Source organism: Chlorocebus sabaeus, chromosome 22 (genome assembly GCF_047675955.1).
Source record: "Chlorocebus sabaeus isolate Y175 chromosome 22, mChlSab1.0.hap1, whole genome shotgun sequence".
Classification (NCBI taxonomy): domain Eukaryota; kingdom Metazoa; phylum Chordata; class Mammalia; order Primates; family Cercopithecidae; genus Chlorocebus; species Chlorocebus sabaeus.
In genome coordinates, this window is record NC_132925.1 from 49,608,567 (window position 1) to 49,628,538 (window position 19,972).

The 19,972-nt window shown below is 39.5% G+C and overlaps 1 protein-coding gene across 7 annotated transcripts in view; it reads right to left on the reverse strand.

The window, feature by feature from the left end:
* NR2C2 (nuclear receptor subfamily 2 group C member 2) overlaps positions 1-19,972 on the reverse strand; it is a 102,059-nt gene that overhangs the window by 80,147 nt on the left and 1,940 nt on the right. For 2 of the 7 annotated variants that reach the window (XM_007985342.3, XM_073009825.1), the window contains exons 2-4: positions 10,165-10,204; positions 9,715-9,820; positions 6,899-6,982 (exon numbers count right to left, since the gene is read on the reverse strand). The exons of 1 other annotated variant lie outside the window; for it this stretch is intronic. In XM_007985342.3, coding sequence (XP_007983533.1) covers positions 6,899-6,958 — 60 coding nt within the window. In that variant the 5' untranslated portion in view covers positions 6,959-6,982; positions 9,715-9,820; positions 10,165-10,204. Of the gene's footprint in view, positions 1-2,684; positions 2,704-6,898; positions 6,983-9,617; positions 9,636-9,714; positions 9,821-10,164; positions 10,205-19,972 lie in introns of those variants that run through there. 4 more of the 7 variants (XM_038003503.2, XM_007985339.3, XM_007985340.3 and 1 more) reach the window with 4 other exon arrangements.

Genomic DNA, 19,972 nt, shown 5'->3' on the forward strand with positions numbered 1-19,972 from the left:
CATATGGCTTTTGCACCATTGCAAAGTTAAAAAATTCTAAGTTGAACCATCATAAATTGAGTACCAACTGTATATCCAAAATAACTGAAAGCAGGGACTCAAGATACTTGTATACCTACGTTCACAGCAACATTCCTCAAAGTCAAGAGGTTGAAGCAACCCAAATGTCCACTGACAGTTGAACAGATAAAATGTGATACATAACCAGAATATTAGTCTTAAAAAGGAAGGAAACTCTGACATACGCTGTAACATATGACACATGCTACAACATGAATTAACCTTGAGGACGTTATACTAAGTGAAATAAGCCCAGTAACGAATGACAATTACATGATTCTACTTATATAAGGTACCTAGAGTAGTCAAATTCAGAGACACAGAAAGAATGGTGGTTGCCAAAGGCTAGGGGAATGAGAGGAATGGCAGCTGATGCTACATGGATACAGAGTTTCAGTCTGGGAAGAAGCAAAAGTTCTAGAGATTGATGGTGGTGATGGTTACAGACCAATGTGACCAGTACTTAATGCCAAAGAACTCCACACTTACACAACTCATTACCACTCCCCACTCCCCATCCCCGACCCCCAAAAAAGACAGTACCTAAGCCCGATAAATCAAGAATTAGAAATAGTGGGGGAAGGGCATTTTTTTAAGCTGAAGTTAAATACCAGAAGAAATCAAATTTAGAGAAGGCTTGGTGATAAAGGCTAAGAATGGTTCAGGAACCTGCTTTCTGCTTCAAGCCTAATACTGTACTGGTTAAATGTATGTATATGTACTACTTTGACAAGAAAATGAAAATTTAAACATCCAATTAGAGGGCAGGATTAATCAAATTTAGTCCTAGTGAGTTAGGCATTCCAGGACACTGAAAACCCAACCTTGCTTTTTCTTTCTTGAGGACACAGCCTTGCCAATACTGCATTTTGTTCAAGAACTGGGAGAGCTCTATGTTTTTCAACATTCCCTTATATGGAAATGTTAGTGTAAGTTTTCTGCAATGATGATGCAAATCCTGTTGATAAAAAGAATAAAGAGGTCATATGAATTTGGCTATTTTCTCAGCCATGGCAGGACCTTATTTGATGGCTGAAAGCCCCTTACATAGCCCACGGATCAGGAAAGAATTGTAAAGCCAAATCACTTCTATTGCGTAAACATACATGCAACTTATAGTTTAGGTGTATGGGTGATTTCTTTCTGCCAATCAGCAAGCACTCAAAATACTTCAGCAAGTTAACTCCTAAATTTCTCCTGACTCAAAATATGGAATTTAAAAAGTATCTTTATTGGCTGGGCATGGTGGCTCATGCCTGTAATCCTAGCACTTTGGGAGGCCAAGGTGGGTGGATCATAAGGTCAGGAGTTCGAGACCAGTCTGGCCAACACAGTGAAACCCCATCTCTACTAAAAATACAAAAATTAGCCAGGTGTGGTGGCATGAGCCTGTAGTTCCAGCTACTCGGGAGGCTAAGGCAGGAAAATTGCTTGAACCCAGGAGGCAGAGGTTGCACTGAGCAGAGACCACACCAATGCACTCCAGCCTGGGTGACAGAGTGAGACTCTGTTTCAAAAAAGAAAAAAAAAAAGTATCTTTATTTAGGCAATGAAAAAATACACAGCATGTGTACCTATATGTCTGCTTTAAATTTCCAGTTATAGAGGGAAATCTTTTTTTTTTTTGAGACGGAGTCTCGCTCTATCGCCCAGGCTGGAGTGCAGGGGCCGGATCTCAGCTCACTGCAAGCTCTGCCTCCCGGGTTTATGCCATTCTCCTGCCTCAGCCTCCTGAGTAGCTGGGACTACAGGTGCCTGCCACCTCGCCCGGCTAGTTTTTTGTATTTTTTAGTAGAGACGGGGTTTCACCATGTTAGCCAGGATGGTCTCGATCTCCTGACCTTGTGATCTGCCCGTCTCGGCCTCCCAAAGTGCTGGGATTACAGGCTTGGGCCACCGCGCCCAGCCGGGGAAATCTTAAATGCTTAAAAAATACTGAAGCCCTTTTAGAAAATTTCATTCCTTTAATATATGAAAAGCAAAATTAATTCCAGTGTTAGACATGATTCAAGCTCTCACTGCTTTGGTTACCAATTATCATCTGCCATCTCATCTCTCCCATTCTCAGCCATTACTTTTCTAAAAAAATGAACCACATTATTTTTTAAAATCAAGTTTCACAGTCATTTCATTGTTAATGGACATTTGGCTGACATTCCCACCAGCAATGTATGAGGTTTCCAATTTTTCCACTTCCTTTCCAATGTTTACCATCTGATTTTTATATGCTAGTCATTCTAGTGGATGTGAAATAGTATCTCACTGTGGTTTTTAACGAAAATTAATGAAACAGAAAATAGAAAAACAATAGGGAAAATCAATTAAACCAAAAAGCTGGTTTGTTGAAAAAAATCAAGATGACAAACCGTTAGCTAGATTGACCAGAAAAAGAGGGCGGACTTAAATTACTAGAATCACAAATGAAACAGGATAAATTACCACTGACCTTACAGAAATAAAAAGGATTATAAAGGAATGCTATGAAGAACTGTACACCAACAAATTAGATAGATGAAATGAACAAAGTCCCAAAAAGACAAATTACTGAAACTGACTCAAGAAGAAACGGACAATATGAACAGACCTGTAACAAGTAAAGACTGAATTAGTAATCCAAAAATTACCTGAAAAGAAAAGGCCAGGCCCAGATGGCTTCTCCGCTAATTCTACAAGATTTTTAAAGAAAAGTTAATACCAATTCTTTATAAACAATTCCAAAAAACAGAGAGGTCACACAGCTTTCAAGTGGCAGGGCCAGGATTTAAATCTAGGCAATCTGGCTCCAGAGTCTACACCGTTGACCACTATATTCAACTGTCTCTCTGAATAACTAAATTTGAGCACATTATAGGACATCAAGTTATTTCGTATCACCCAACTTTTGTAGTTTACCTTGGTATTTGCCCACTTAGGTCGTCTATAGAGAAAAAACTTGAATGCAGGGACTCTAGAGAACACCATTTACACAATCCACAATGTTGCTGTATTTTATGGAGCAAAAATGCATGGCACTTACTAAGTTCATTTCTAAAAAGAGTTATTTTAGAGACAGGTTCTCACTGTCATCCAGGCTAGAGTGCAGCGGTATGATCATAGCTCATTGTAGTCTTGAACTCCTGGGATTAAGCGATCCTCCAACCTCAGCCTCCAGAGTAGCTAAGACTATATAGGAAGGCGCCACCACATCCAGCTGAATATTTTTATTGTTTAATAGAGACGAAGATTTAAACCCCAATCTGTCTGATCTCATGGCTCACAATCCCACTCGATAGAGTCTCTTTCTACCATTATTCTGTCTTTTCCTTTTCAACCAGTGTAGTCTATCTTGGGCTTATCCCATTAGAGAGCTCTGGGAGAGCAAAAGCCCTGTCCTATTATCCACCAGCATATCCTCCCTGGCCTACAGGAAGAGAACAGGTATGCTCCTTCATTATCTGCTGATTGAGTAAACAATTATCCAAAACTGACTGTTAATTATCTCTCAATTTGGATACTTTATTCCCCTCCATTACTCCTTAGCATTAAAATGATGAAGTGTAGGTCCTCTCACCCATTTAGCTAATCAAATATTATACATAGTTATTATACGCAGCTTAAAATAACTAAGCTCAAAAATTCAAAGGACACAAATACATACTTATTCCTTAAAATAACACTAAGGGGCTGGGCACGGTGGCTCACGCCTGTAATCACAGCACTTTGGGAGGCTGAGGCAGGCAGATAACCTGAGGTCAGGAGTTCAAGACCAGCCTTCCTGGCCAATAAGGTGAAACCCTATCTCTACTACAAATACAAAAAATTAGTCAGGCATGGTGCCCCACGCCTGTAATCCCAGCTACTCAGGAGGCTGAGGCAGGAGAATCGCTTGAACCCGGGAGGCGGACATTGTGGTGAGCTGAGATCATGCCATCGCACTCCAGTCTGGGCAACAAGAGCGAAACTCCATCTCAAAAAACGAAACAAAACAAAACAAAACAAACACACAGCAAGGAAATTTAGGAAACATTTTAAACAGAAGGATCACTTTTGCATTCAAAATTGAGACTGCCTTTCATTATTTTGAGTCTCTAAAAATGCCTTTTTTTTTTGTTGTTGCCATAGGAAACAACAGTTGCACTAAGTTAATACATGAAGTTCTACTGCCTGAAGGAAATAAGGTATTTGGCAGAAAATTTTAGCTAGCAAACTTTTTGAATGCATACAAAGAACTTACACTAGCCTATATTAACCTCTTTCCTAAAGAATTAATGATGTTGCCTGATGACTTGTGATACAGAAAGAAAAAGAAAGAATGATGGCCTCTTAGGGCAGCAATCTATATAGTAGTTTCCAAATCAGCCTCAAGTGGAAACACAGATATTTGAAAAATTAACAATTATTTTCAAGGTAATTATTCCTATCACAAAATAAAGCAACAAATAAATATGGGAGTCTTCAAATAATGCTGTTTCATTATAATGTTGATGAGGAAAAAAAGTGATTCCACGCCAGGGCCACTGTCTGTGGGGTTCGTATGTTCTCTCCATGTCTGCATGGGTTCTCTGCAGGTATTCCGGCTTCCCCTACCACATGCCAAGGATGTGCATGTGAGACGACTTGGTGTGTCTAAATTATCCCCGTCTGAGTGAGCGTATGTGTGTGAGTACACCCTGTGACAGGATGGTGTCCTGACCAGGAGGGTTTCTGCCTTGTGCCCTGAGCTGCCAGGACAGGATCCTGCCACCTATTACCCTGAACTGGAATAAGTGGGTTGGAAAATGAATCTAAATTATTGTAAAATAAAAATTCATAAAGTCCACAGTAATCAAACCAAATGCATGACAATAAACTATGCAGTAAGAAGGCACTCAGTGAGGCCGGGCATGGTGGCTCATGCCTGTAATCCCAGCACTTTGGGAGGCCAAGGAGGGTGGATCACAAGGTCAAGAGATCGAGACCATCCTGGCCAACATAGTGAAACCCCGTCTCTACTAAAAATACAAAAATTATCCGGGCGTGGTGGCACATGCCTGTAATCTCAGCTACTCGGGAGGCTGAGGCAGGAGAATTGCTTGAACCCGGGAGGCAGAGTTGCAGTGAGTCGGGATTGCGCCACTGCACTCCAGCTTGGCGATACAGCAAGACTCTGTCTCAAAAAAAAAACCAAAAACCAAAAAACAAACAAACAAACAAAAAAAGCAAGCACTCAGTGAGCCTGTCATACCTGTGATTGACTGCATAGTGGTAGGAGGTACTCCTGACAACTTTTGCTTTACAATTATTCCTTAATATAATCCACCACCACTATGACTGCTGTCACTCACTGATTCACCAAAAATTGGGTAAATAATTTTGTTGTTATTAGTCTTTAATCTTAAATGTATAGCTCACATTTATTTCAATATTTAATATTAGAGGTGTTCTCTATCTTTAGAAATTTGATTTTTTTTTGACCAGAAATACGCCATAGGAACTTAACTCTTGATTAGCCTAGGGTAAAACTGGTTTTGTTATATTTGGTTTCACCTAAAGCTGGTTTCCAAGAACCCACTGGTAACGTCAAATGAGGACTTGTTGTACAAGCATTTTAATCCCAATACTTGTATAACTCTGAGAGCCCATTCAAAAATATAATATTAAAATATTTGTCAAATCTTTCTTCTTTCATTTTCAGTTAATATTAACCATTATTTGCTGGGCGGGGAGGGGGGTAGGTAACTAGTTGTACTGTTACCTTTAAGTTAATGGTTGATCTAAAATTCTGAAAAATCTGCTCACCATTTTTACTGGTTTAAACTGGCATATGTATACTTACTTTTTGTTTAAAAAAATCCTCTGTGAACGTAAATTTGTGTCTTTGCCCTAGAAATATGAGCATTATTAAAAAATGTGAATCTCAACCTTTTGGCTCCTGGTTGCAGTAGGACCCATGGTTAATCAGAGCTTTGGAAGTGAACATACCTGCATTAGCATCTTGTCCTGCTACAGAGTGCCTCTGGCTAATTACCTATTTTTTGAGACTTGGTTTCCTTACCTACTAAATGGGAATACTGGTAGTACCAACCTCAGATAGTTATTGTGAGGATTAAAGCCCTAGGATAGGGCATGGTACAGAATGAATGGCCAAAGTATGCTATTAGTGTTGTAGCTTTACCATGCATTTCATGTCAAGTTGCCTGCACATACCAAGCTACTTAACGCCTATGTCCTTTTACATAGGTTTCTGACTTAGGATGCTCTCCCCAGAATCTGTCACAAAGTTCCCCGTCCCACTTACCTGGGTCTGACAAATGCTTACTCATCATGGAAGACCCACCTCCAGGATCAAATCCCTCACATGGAATTATACTTCTCAACCTATTTTATAATAACTTCTTAACTAGGCCTCAAGATCACTAAAGGAACAACCCATGACTCATTCACCCCCATATATCTCAGCACTTAGTACAATCCCTGGTCCATGGCAAATGGTCAATGACTGCTAAATGGACATAATCAGCCTTCTACTATTCCATAGTATTAACAAAGAATCAAGTGTATGAGAAACTGAGAGACTTGGAGTTTAAACTATACCCACAAGGTTCAATAAGAATCAGATTCTACCAGTTTTCGGTTCAAAGTAAAAGTTCAAGTCACCTTATTAAAAGCAGATAGGCCACCCTACTCATGCAAAAAAAAAAAAAAAAAAAAAAGTTACAAATAAACGTTCTTGTCATTTTTTTCTTCCATGACAGCACCCTAGGACATATCACATGCTGACCTACCTCCAAGGGACTGTTTTGAAAAAACTGAGCACACTGATTTTTCTTTCCTTTCAAAAGTGAGGGTGCCAGCTATTGTGCTAGCCCCTGTCACTCACCTCAGCCACCTGCTGGGTCCCCACTCTGTGCTGAACCAGCCCCTCCATATTTGTAGCCATGGTGAAGCAAGATCATTAGAGAACCTGTTTGGAAAGATGTAGCAACTTCTATCAGGTGGGGAGAAACCAGGCTACTTGAAAAATATTAGTGATCAAAACTCATCTTTGGTACTGTCTTGTGTGGATTTTGCCCTCTGTAGCACACAGACCTAGCAGGCTAGACATAGCTGTATATACTGCACCAGCTCCTTCAGTTACAGGTACCAAAATTAATTTGTAGAAACATTTCAATTTAGAAACTTCCACTGACAAATACAGACAAAGATGAATTTGGAAATTTATCAGGTCTCCAGGGTTGTAACAGCTTGGTTTACCTCTCAGAGAGGTGGGAATCACACCTTTTTGGATAGCTCCCTGTCACAGTATGCTAAATAAGGAGGTGGGTATCTGAGAAGGGTGCGACATCAACTCTGGATAGAGCCCTAGATTGCTATCATCAACCATACTTCTTTTAGTAGTGGCGAAGTGAAGCAAAACCCTGCTTGGTGCTAACATACCTCACTCATAGGTTGAAAGGCAAATACTATCACTAACAAAGCAAGAAGCAAAGAGACTGCATTACTAAAGTGTGCCAACAAGAGTATGGTACCCATACATATATTTATTTATATTAAATCCTCATTAAATTACAAAACTAGATAATCAGGCTTTCTACTAGCAGCAAAAATAGATTTGATGTCATTATTTGTAAAAATTTAGAAAGATCATCTAAAGATCAAAGAGTGTGCTAGTCCCCTGGGTCAAGACATTTGAGTACCAGCATTGCTGAAAGAGCAGACACCTGGTCTCTTCCGGTCATGAGAGAGCTCTCCTGAATAATTCCTAAGCCCTTTCAAAGGCTCTACCACAAAGAATTCAGTAAAATCTAGACCCAATTCCTGGACAATTCACTATTGACTGTGTAGGTCCCATGGTCCACAGGAGAACAAAGATCAAATCCAGTTCCAAAATTCAGATATAAAAACTATATAGTATTACTGAGTGTGCAATATAGAAGAATACAGTTCACTTGCCTGCTCTCTCTCAATCACAAAGTGGATTATCTTGCAATGCAATTTTACAAAATATTTTTCTGTAGTTCCTATCTAAAGTATTATAAACATTGCTGTCTATGAAGCTTTTTAACTCTCTGGTAACTTTCTACATCATTCTATTTATTATTAGATAGCCACCTCTATTATGATAATTCGAATTCACATATTTTATTGCCAAAATGCTAAGAGAAAGAAACAGGAGGATGAAACTGTGACTGACAAATATGAAAGACCTGGCTCCTGCCTTCAATGAGTCAAAATCCTTGACAGCAGATACTGCTACAATGACAGCAGACTACTAGTATCAGTTATTCATTTTCAAAAAATATGACTAGGTCTGAAATTGAGGAGGTCATGTTTATTCTTTTAATAGATGGTAAAAACTTAACTTTTACTTGTTTCTAGAAAAAAACACAAAGACACATTTTGGTCTTTTTTTCTTGCTATAGTTTGGTTACAACTAATGGAGATGGAAGGAAAAGGCATCTTTAAGTGTACCAGAAAAGTCAATTGACTTGTTAAAAATATAAGTATTACATGTAAAAGTCTAGAGTTCAATCCTTCCTCAAAATAGAAAATAAGAATTTTTAAAGAAATGGATAACCAAAAGGTACCATACATTAAAAAAAATAAATCTGAACATGTGGCTGCAACTAATAATTTCTATCACTTTTAGATGTCAATAAAATTTCTCCTCTGTTATTAACAACGCAAGAAATATGTGAATTTGAATTATTACAGAAATATTGTTAGGAAAATATTATTGAATAGCATAGAAACAACAGAATACTAGAAAGGTGTATCTTTCTATTGGGTTCCCTAAAAGAGGTGGCTTGATACATCAAATTATGAGTCAAAGTGGATTTTATAGATGACAATCTGATTTAATGGAGGCCTAGTACAGAAACCTTTCTGTAATAATTCACTTTAACACTAAATTTGCAGGATCAATCAACTTCAGGTAGGGCTTAGGATCCCAAGATAAATCTAACAACAGATGACTACAAATATTATGTCATAGAGAAGCAGCAGTAAATCTGTTTAAATTTAGAAAAGCTAAGTATTCTGGACATTAATGTTTTGTTGGTATGTTATAAATATCTTCACCGACTCTGTGGTTCATCTGTTTACTTTAAGGCGTCTTTTGATGAACAGAAGTCCTTAAATTTAATAAGGTTAAATTTATCCCTATTTTCTTTTACAGTTTGTACTTTATGAAAATCCTGTCCTATCCCAGGAATATAATTGTATATATTTTCTTAGAAATATGAGTTTTGCCCCTCATATTTAAGTCCTCAATCCATCTGCAAATTGATTCTTGAATTTGATGAGAAATAAGGATACAACTAATTTTTTTCCCATGTAGATAATCCATTTTCCATTTTCTGTTCAAGAAATAGTTCTGGAAAATGGATTATCTACATGGGGAAAATCTATCCTTTTCCCCACTGATCTGAAATGCCATGTCTGCCATATCTCTGTTTTTCCTATATATGTGGATATAACTGTAGGTTCTCTATTCTATTCCACTAAGTTCTCTTTGTCTTTCTCTTGGTCACCAACACTATCTTTTTACTGCAGTGTTAGCCTAAGTCTTGCTCTCTGATAGGACAAGTGCCCCCCACCTTGTTCTCCCACACCAACTTCCTGGATCATCTTAAACGCCTCTCTTTATACACTTGAATTGAGCAGCAACCTTTCTTTATACACTTGAATTCTTACAATTCTTGATCTCACTGTTGGTTTTCTGCCTTCAAAGCAGCGTCAGGCATCATCAACAGCAGCTTTGGAAGCCGCTTAAAAATGAACAAGGAGGAATGTGCACCTTCTGGAAAAACAAGCAGAAACAAAAAAATGAGACAAAGAGTGAGAGAGAAATTGAAAGAGAAACTATGTTAAAGCAAGTGCTTTCAATAAAGACTTAAATCCAGTCAGAGGAGGTAGGTGAGAAGTAGTTTCAAAAAATACTTTCTATTACTTTTGAAAATAAGTCACAAACCATATCCTATTCTCATATTTAAAAAAGGAAGACAGAGGCTTTTTCTTCCAGGATATCACAAAGTAAGAAGTAAAACAAAATCCTCAAGTGATGTCAGGGAAGTGGGGCAGGGTGGACATTTAACTAAAATGCACCCAGACTAAAAAGGTAACATCAGGGGATAAGACTCTCACCTGAGAGCTTCTCTCACTGCTACCGCAGCCATAGGCGGTCCTAGAGACAGAAAGATCACACAGTGAGAAGGAAGGTCATACATCTTTGAAAAAGTACCACCAGACAATGGCTATCAATTAGGAGATGTCCCACTAGAATAAGAGACTCCAAGGAACAGTGGGTTGTGTCTATATGTAGTTTGAAAAACTATCTTCACTAGCACAATTTTATGTGTATATATTTTTTGAGACGGAGTCTTGCTCTATTGCCAGGCTGGAGTGCAGGGGCGCGATCTCCACTCACTGCAACCTCCGACTCCCTGGTTCAAGCAATTCTCCTGCCGCAGCCTCCCGAGTAGCTGGGATTACAGGCATGCACCACCACGCCCAGCTAATGTTTGTTTTTTAGTAGAGACGGGGTTTCACCATGTTGGCCAGGATGGTCTCAATCTCCTGACCTCGTGATCCGCCCACCTCAGCCTCCCAAAGTGCTGGGATTACAGGCGTGAGCCACCGCGCCCAGCCAATCTGGAAAAAAAAGAAAAAAGAAAAACAGAAAAAAAAAAAATCCTATTGTTTTGACACTACAAAGTATAGAAATAAAGCTTTTAAAGACAACCTTCTTGGCTGGTAGAGCCAAGCATAACACTAACAGCAGTAACTAACACTAAGTGGTTACTATACACAGGCATTATATTAACAAGCACTGTGGACAGAACACTAAACTTGCTTTTGGTACAGAAACTTGAGTCTTAAAGGCTAGTACTTGACCCATTCAGTTTATTAAACCTCAAAGACTGCTTCCCACCCCCACAATAATGTTTAGGGGAAAGAACCTGATTAGCTACCAAAAGAAGTATAATACTGAGTACCTTCAGTTAAAAAAGAAAAAGTGCTACAGAAGATCTTCCTCTGGTGATTTTACTAATCAAGTCCAACCACCTCCATCAGTGCTCATTAAGTAACTGCCATGAACTTGGCACAATGAACTGACTGCTGAGAATGAACAACAAGGAGGAGGAAGAGGAAAATAAACAGTCCTTGTTCTTGATGAACTTATGAAGGAAACTGAAGTATCTATGCAAAGTAAATGCTATGAATGTCCCAGGGAAAACACATTTCTCTCTGCCTGTGAGAACCAATGAAAATGTTACAGGAGAGGAATTATTTAACCTAGGTCTCAAAGGAAAAATGGAAACTTAGCAAGGAAAGACAGATGGATGACAAGAGAGTTCTAAGCAGAGAGGACAGCTCATACGAAACTGGCAGGTATGAGGAAGAATGGCCTATTTGAGGAATGGCACGCAATATGGTTTGGAATTATTACAGAGACCAGGGAAGGAGAGAGGCTGACACAGTAGACGAGAGAGAATTATCAGGAGTTTGGCAGAAAAATGATGCACTCATATCTGGATCTTAAAAAAAAAAAAAAATTTAGACTTCAGTGTAGAAATGATAGAAAAGACAGAGACTGTAGACGGGAGGCCCGTTAGAAAGTGGTAGCAATAGTAAAGTCTAGAGATGAAGGCGGATTCTTAAAGTAGTGTGTTTTTCCTGGATAGCACACAAATGACAACAGGGCACAGTATAAAAAAACTATTTCATATCCAGCCTGGGCAACATCATGAGACCTTATCTCTAAAAAAAATAACTGTAATATAGACCATAGAATGATAGCAGTAAGTCATACTTGGCTGACCTTATGTTACAGGTTTTATAAGAAATTCTTTCAAATCCAAGTGGATCAATATCACCCTATCAACAACAAAGAAGCAGAGAACACAACAATGACTTTGAATTAGCTCTTCCAGGCTCAAAGTGATAGCTAACTAAACCCTGCAACCAGAGTTTCTTTAGTGAAGTAGGGCACAGACTTCACTGCAGTGAAAAGCTGGGCTCTGGAAACACCTGAATCTCCAGTTTCAGATAACAATGAACAAGTCCTGGGACAAGGAGACTCTGCCTTCATTAACGGGAATGAGTGAGCCTGCCTTTCCCTCCACAATCAACTGGTTCAAATCATCCATATTTATGTGTTACATGGCTTATAAATATAACATGCAATGTATCTACAGTCTTGGTATTTCCTTAGCTAAACAACTATATTGGGTTCTGAGGCTCAGGCACTGAGCCGATTTCTCAGATACTGACTATATGAGGTTACCGTGAAGATTAGATCTTAAATGTGTATGCGTTGTGCTTGGGACATAGAAATGCAACGCATGGTAGCTATTATTGGTGAAAGGTGATGGTGCCACTTTTGCTTTCTCAAAGAAATCTGAAAGTAACTCAAACTGTAAAATGCGTATTATGATTAGGAATAGGTCTCTCATTTTGACACAAGGCTCACATGAAATTTAACTATATACACATGGAAGTAGTGTAAACACACACATACAGCCAGGCACAGGGGCTCACATCTGTAATCCCAGCATTCTGGGAGGCCGAGGCAGGTGGATTACCTGAGGTCAGGAGCTCGAGAACAGCCTGACCAACATGGAGAAGCTCCATCTCTACTAAAAATACAAAATGAGCCAGGCATGGTGGCATATGCCTGTAATCCCAGCTGTTTGAGGCTGAGGCAGGAGAATGGCTTGAACCCAGGAGGCAGAGGTTGCAGTGAGCTGAGATTGAGCCACTGCACTTCAGCCTGGGCAACAAGAGTAAAACTCTGTCTCAAAAAATAAATAAATAAATAATAATAAAACACACACACACACACACACACAAAGCATTTGTAATTTGCCCTGTTAAACCGTACAACTGGGTAAAACAATGGGGCTAAATTTGGATAAAATCTTACAAATATTTAAAAATAAACCAATACCTAATAACTACTTGCAAAATAGTACTGGGCATAAAACTTTTGATAGGTACAAGGTATTCAGTATAAGTCTAATTATTCTGATTGTTAGAGGTCTGTTCATATTCATGGGAGAATAAAAATGGAAGGATTTAGACAGCCTGAGAGAGGATAAAAAATAAGAAATACATAGCTTGAAACTTGCAATCATAGATCAAGACTTCAAAGTAGAAAATGAAATTCAAGTGGCAGGTTTAGTGTAATACAAATGTTCATCAACAGAAAAGATACTCACTGGGATGCCTCTAAGGTTAAGTTTAGGTATATTTCCTGCCAATGGAAAGCCAGCTATTATTTAGACTCAAAGTTTACTTAGCTTTAGGGTCAGGTAGTTTCTTGTCCATTGTGCCCCTCCATAGGAAAGTTATTTCTTCCATATCCAAAGTCTGAACTGTAAAAAAGGGCAGCAATGATATATATATGCTAGGAGTGGCAAGGTGGGGTGAGTGACTAGTAGGGGAGAGAAGTGGCTTTCACCTAAATGAAGTTCTTACATATTTATAGTACCAGGGCAGTTCTACAATTTTCTGTGTGGATACCTCCCCTAAAAAAGTCACTGTATACTGTGGATGATATTTTCTCATCCTACCAAGAGCCCAAGTGTAAGGGTGTTGTGGACTTTCTTCATATCTATCAGTAAGAGCCAGGGTAGATGGATGGAAGGAAAGCAGGATAAATTCTCTGGACATCCATGATGTGCTTTAAATCAAACTAGGCATGATTTAATCCTTAGCATACCTTCTGAGTATGTAGTATTGGCTCACCAATGAAGATGGAAAAAACTGAGACTCAGCACTTACAACCTGTTTCAAATCATCCAGCTAGTAAGTGATGGAGCTAGGATTCCAACTCAGGCCTCTTTGACTCTAAAATCGCAACATTCCCTCTAGATCACAGTGCCCTTCAAAATAATTTCCCAGAAAAAAGGAAGTTAAGGAGGGAATGAAAAAAAAAAAAAGTGACAAGAAAGAATTATCTATGGGAACAAACTGCTTACATCAATAAGCTAGATCATTTAACAACTGATATACACAACCACTAAGTCCTAATATGTGACTTATGTTTCAGTATTGCTAACGGGTATTTTTGAGGCTGCTCCACCCAGGTAGTACCATGGCAGTTCTTTTAGAACCTTGAACGCATTCTTCCCTTAAAACTTAACCTACATGATAATCACATTAATTAAAATAGTGAAGATAATTTTACTATCTTAAGTAAAACTTTTTACTTAACTACAACACGCAAATACAAAAGGGCACAAATCACCCAGGCTCAGTGGCTCCTGCCTGTAATCCTAGCACTTTGGGAGGCCGAGGTGGGTGGATTGCCTGAGCTCAGGAGTTCAAGACCAGCCTGGGCAACATGGTGAAAACCCGTCTCTACTAAAATACAAAAATTAGCTGGGCATGGTGGCACACGCGTGTAGTTCCAGCTACTCAGGAGGCTATGGCACGAGAATCCTTTGAACCTGGGAGGCGGAGACTGCAGTGAATCAAGATCACACCACTGCACTCCGACCTGGGCAGCAGAGGGAGACTCCATTCCAAAAAACAAAAACAAAAAAGGCACAAATCCTAAATGAACAGTTTGATGAATTTTCACTAACTGAACACACAGAACACACATGTAAATGCCACTCAGATCAGAAAACAAGACATTACCAATACCCCTAAAAGTCCCTCTCACACCCCTTCCCATAGTCATTGACTTCTCTTCTCTCTCCTGACTTTTATACTATTGGCATTACTTTATAATGCTATTGCACTGTTTATAATACACTTTTTGGTGTGTCTGGCTTCCTTTGCCCAACATTATTTTTGTAATAACCATGAGAAGTGAATCCGTTTTCACTGTTGTACAGTATTCTAATATATGACTATGCCCAATTTATTTCTCCATTCTATAGCTGATGAACATTTAGATTGTTTCTAGTTTGGAGTCCTTATAATTAGTGCTCCTATGAGCATTTTCTTTTTTTTTTTTTTTTTTTTTTTTTGAGACGGAGTCTGGCTCTGTCGCCCAGGCTGGAGTGCAGTGGCCGGATCTCAGCTCACTGCAAGCTCCGCCTCCCGGGTTCCCGCCATTCTCCTGCCTCAGCCTCCCGAGTAGCTGGGACTACAGGCGCCCGCCACATCGCCTGGCTAGTTTTTTGTATTTTTTAGTAGAGACGGGGTTTCACCGGGTTAGCCAGGATGGTCTCGATCTCCTGACCTCGTGATCCACCCGTCTCGGCCTCCCAAAGTGCTGGGATTACAGGCTTGAGCCACCGCGCCCGGCCCTATGAGCATTTTCACACATGCCTTTTGATGCACTGCTACCTTTTCTTCGTTTGAAAATTTTACTATTTTTAAAAATTAACTGTTTTACTTTTATCTATTTTTAATTTTTATTCTCAAGAAAGTACATTGCTTACTTCTTTAGAAAAGAGATATATTACAAATTTACATTTTATTTTTAAAAATCTGTATTAAATAAGTCAACAACACAGTCTAATTATTAGCCTTTCCAGTTAAGAGCTGATATATACTTTGTGACATCTGCTTTTAGTCTTGGTAAAGCAATCAATTAAAAGATGATTTTTCAGTAATTCCAGGGTTAGTCCATCTTATCGACGTAATAAAAAGATGTATCATTACAGACACCATAGTGGGGGGAAAGGGGAAAAGAACGAGTGTGGTACAAATGACATACCCAAAATGTTCTAGAAATAATACCTAATCAGCCTCACTATACAACAAACACCACTGGAGGAAATGCAGCATGAAGCCTGCTAGTATTGTGTAACTTCTCAAGAGCCATCCAGCCTCAGCTTTTTTTTTTTTTTTTTTTTTGGGATGAAGTCTCGCACTGTCGCCCAGCTGGAGTGCAGTGGCGTCATCTCGGCTCACTGCAACCTCCACCTCCCAGGTTCAAGCGATTCTCCTGCCTCAGCCTCCCGAGTAGCTGGGATTACAGGTGCCCACCACCACGCCCTGCTAATTTTTTGTACTTTTAGTAGAGACAGGGTTTCACTATGTTGGCCAGGCTGGTCTTGAACTCCTGACCTAGTGATCCACCTGCCTTGGCCTCCCAAAGTGCTGGGATTACAGGGGTGAGCCACCACACCAGGCCGTACATGTATCTTTCTTTTCAAGGAACATCAGTGGGCAGTCAGGTAGGAAACTTTTCTTCCCTGCATAGCTTTTATCAATATATGAACAACAAAGGTAAATAAAGCGGCTCCCTGTAAAACCAGGAAGCCTTCAAGCTTGAGTCTAGCCCTACCAGCCTCTCATTTCTCCTCTTCAGTTTTCAGTAGCAGTCACACCATTTTCCAGGCCGCAAGACCTTTTCTCATACCTCTCACTAACCCAAACAGGGGGAAATATTCTTCTACACTTGGGCTCTTGGAATGAAATTCCTCTCCATCTATATGTTAACATTTCAGGGATTAGAATCTTTGGGGTTATTGTTATTATTGAATAGAAACTTTCACCTCCTATTAAAGGACTTCAGGCCTCTTATTATAGTGGAGGAAGTACTTTTTATTGCCCCTAAAAAATCACGCTTTGCCCCTGAGGCTGACTTTTATCATTACAGGCCAACTGGAGTCCAAGGGTAACTCAGAAAAAACAGTTAAGTGTCTGAGCTAGCCTATTCCCTTTCTGTCCTTAACAATTCACCTCCCATCCTTCTATTCTAAGACTTTCAGGTACCAGGGGTCTGCATCTGCATTTATTGTCCCCTTAACAAATGCCTCTGCCAATGCTCTGATCTGGCTTTCATCCCTCTACTCATTCCCGCTTCTCATCATTTTTGAGCTGTGCTAGTTGAGCTGTTCCCAGGCAGTTCTTCCGTTTGGTATAGAGCTCCTGCTGCTTTACTCTCCAGCGCTCAGGACCTGACGTGAGCAAGGGGAGTACGCCTGCTACCTTGGGTAGCAGTAGTGGGATATGGGGAAAGAATGGCAGGATGGGAGAGAATGACAGAGAATCTCAGCCTCTGGCACGTTAGGTTGAAGACAAGCAAACCTCCAACGAATAAGGAAGAACATATCTTTTACAATGTGTAACAGGAGCACAAATGTATTCATTAGGTTAAAGATGATGATCACACAGGGAAGAAAAAAGGCATCATTTAAGGCCCTCCTAATTAGCAATAAAGTAAAAAGAGGTAAACGAAAATCTAGCAGAGGATTCTTACGTCAAGCATGAGGCTGGACTTGAGGTCTAAGACTACTCCCAATTCTGAGATTCTAGGATTCCTTCACAGACTCCCCCTGTGTGGTATTTATTAAGATGATACTTGTATAGGAGATGCTTTGGGACTAAAGGAGCATATGGCTTATAGATAAGAGAACTCAACAACAAAAATCCCAACGGAGGGCCCTCGATATGTGGAGACACTCAGGCAGCTAGACACAGGAGGCCAGTGGCTCAGTGCCACGGCTGAAGACAGGGCTGCTCCACAAAGACTTATCTCCCTTGTTCTCAAAGTCATTCAGACAACAAGTATCCACTATCCCTGACCCCAAACTCAATGCTGGCTCCCACCTCCCTGTTTGACAAATGGGCAATTACAAGCCTCAGAGAGGCTACCAACTCCAGGTTCTGAAGCCAGGCCTTTCTGCCTTCATAGCACAAGCTCTGTCACTGCACCGCCCTGACGTCACTCCTTGAAGACAGATGCTAAAAACTACCCAGCTGCCAGGCAGGGTGGCTCACACCTGTAATCTCAGCACTTTCGGAGGCCAAGGTGGGTGGATCACGAGGTCAGGAGATCGAGACCATCCTGGCTAACATGGTGAAACACCGTCTCTACTAAAAATACAAAAAATTAGCAGGGTGTGGTGGTGGGCATCTGTAGTCCCAGCTACTCGAGAGGCTGAGGCAAGAGAATGGTGTGAACCCGGGAGGCGGAGCTTGCAATAAGCTGAGATCAAGCCACTGCACTCCAGCCTGGGAGACAGAGCAAGACTCCGTCTCAAAAACAAAAACAAAAATTCCCAGCCATCCTCATAAAGTGAGGAGGTTGTTACACATAGGGATTTTCTTCTTTCTATAAAGGAACGAATATGAAAACAAAACTTCAAAGTCACTGTGAATATAACTACTGAAAGCAATAAATAACTTAATGGTGTAAGACAATATATAACTGTTTTACTAAACTAGCAGTTATTTTGGTTACCCTGAGTAATTAGCTCAAGGAATCCAAGTGTTGAATTGAACAAGTGATACCAAAAATCTTTGAGCAAGACAGAAAAAAAAATCCAAAAATAAACAGTTAAACTATTATTATTTTTTAAATACCATAACAATATCTTATTTTAAAAGTTTTACAATATAAATTAAGTTAATACAAATGTTTCATTTACCACACTTTCAAGTACAAACTTGACGAATACTTAACAAAATTTGCTTTTTACCTTGGTAAAGCAATTAAAAAGCGATTTTCAATAATTTCATTAAATAAATCAATTTATCTTTAGAAAGATAAACATCCCAAATTAATGGCTACAGAGACTTTCAATTCCCAACTCCCTGCGAACCCACTGAAGGCTTCTTCCTTGCTCTCCAATCCCCTGTGATGGTGAGACAAAAATCAGAATATTTGATTTCAAGAAAATCATGTTAGCTTGGTGCTTTGTTTCTTCAGTTAAAGTAAATAACATAATTACGTTTGGGTTATTTATTTCTTCACATATGAACTTATTAACTTTCATGTAGTTAAACTTGTAATTCAATCGTAAAAAAATTAGTGGGAAAAATTATTGAAATGGGTCATTTTATCCATATTTATGCCTCCAGGCAGTGGCATATCTGTCAGAAATCACTTCCTAAATTCAACCAAATATCATAACATGCTTATTATTGCTGGCAGTGCTATCTGAATTGCCAAAGAGGCTCACATAAAAGGTATCCATCAATACACACCAATTTAGTTATCAATGACATCATAAATTATCAACAATTCATTCAACAAATAGTGTCAGGCACTCTTTTAAGTGCTGGATAAGTAATGTATTCCTGCTCTCACAACTTACAGTGTGGTGAGGACAGACATTAATCAATTAATCACAGAGTGTGTAATTACAAAGTGAGATAAAGGTTATAAAGAAAAGAAACAATAAAAAGAATCTGATCTAGACTGGCAATGGGAATTAGGGAGGACTTCCCTGAAGAAGCGATGCTGAACCAATAGCTGAGGTAGGGTGGGGGTAGGGGGCAAGCTTACACTGTCAGTTACACTGGTCAAGGAAGTTGAAGGCAGGCCAGTGTGTCTAGACCACAGGGAGCTAGGCACCACAGAAAAGAAAATAATGAAAAGCCTTGGAAAGATTTTTAAACATGGAACAGGAAGCCTCTGCCATTACGTGGGTTCTGGTGGGGCCTGAACGACATACTGCCTGTAAGAGAGTTTTATAAATCATAAAGCACCCTATACTTTGGTTAGTACTATTTAGCTCCACTATTTTGTTGTCTAAACTTTTGTCCTGGATGCCATGTAACTAGCTGAAAGCATAGAGCCAAAACTATTATCTCGGTGTTCGAATCTATTGCTTTTGCTCCTACACCACACTGCATAAAAATTTCATTGTTTATATCACTTAATGTCTATACCAGTACTTCATAATGACAATAACTCTATTTACACAGTATTTACTACACGTCAAGCACTTTTCTAAGCTCTATTATTTACATTAACTCATTTAATCTTCAGTTCTAGAAGGAAGGTTCTATTATTGTCCAGATGAGGACAGTGAGGCTAGGAAAGGTAGCTTTCCTAGCAAAATCACACTGCTACTAAAAGTTGGGAGTTGCTAACCACAACACTAAAACATTTTATGTCTGTGTATGTATGTGTACACATATCTCTATCTCAAAAGAGAGAGAGAACTCACACACAGAGAATTATATTCAACTCCAGCCTGGGGGACAGACTGAGACTCTGGTCTCAATCAATCAATCAATCATATTCACGTTTGAG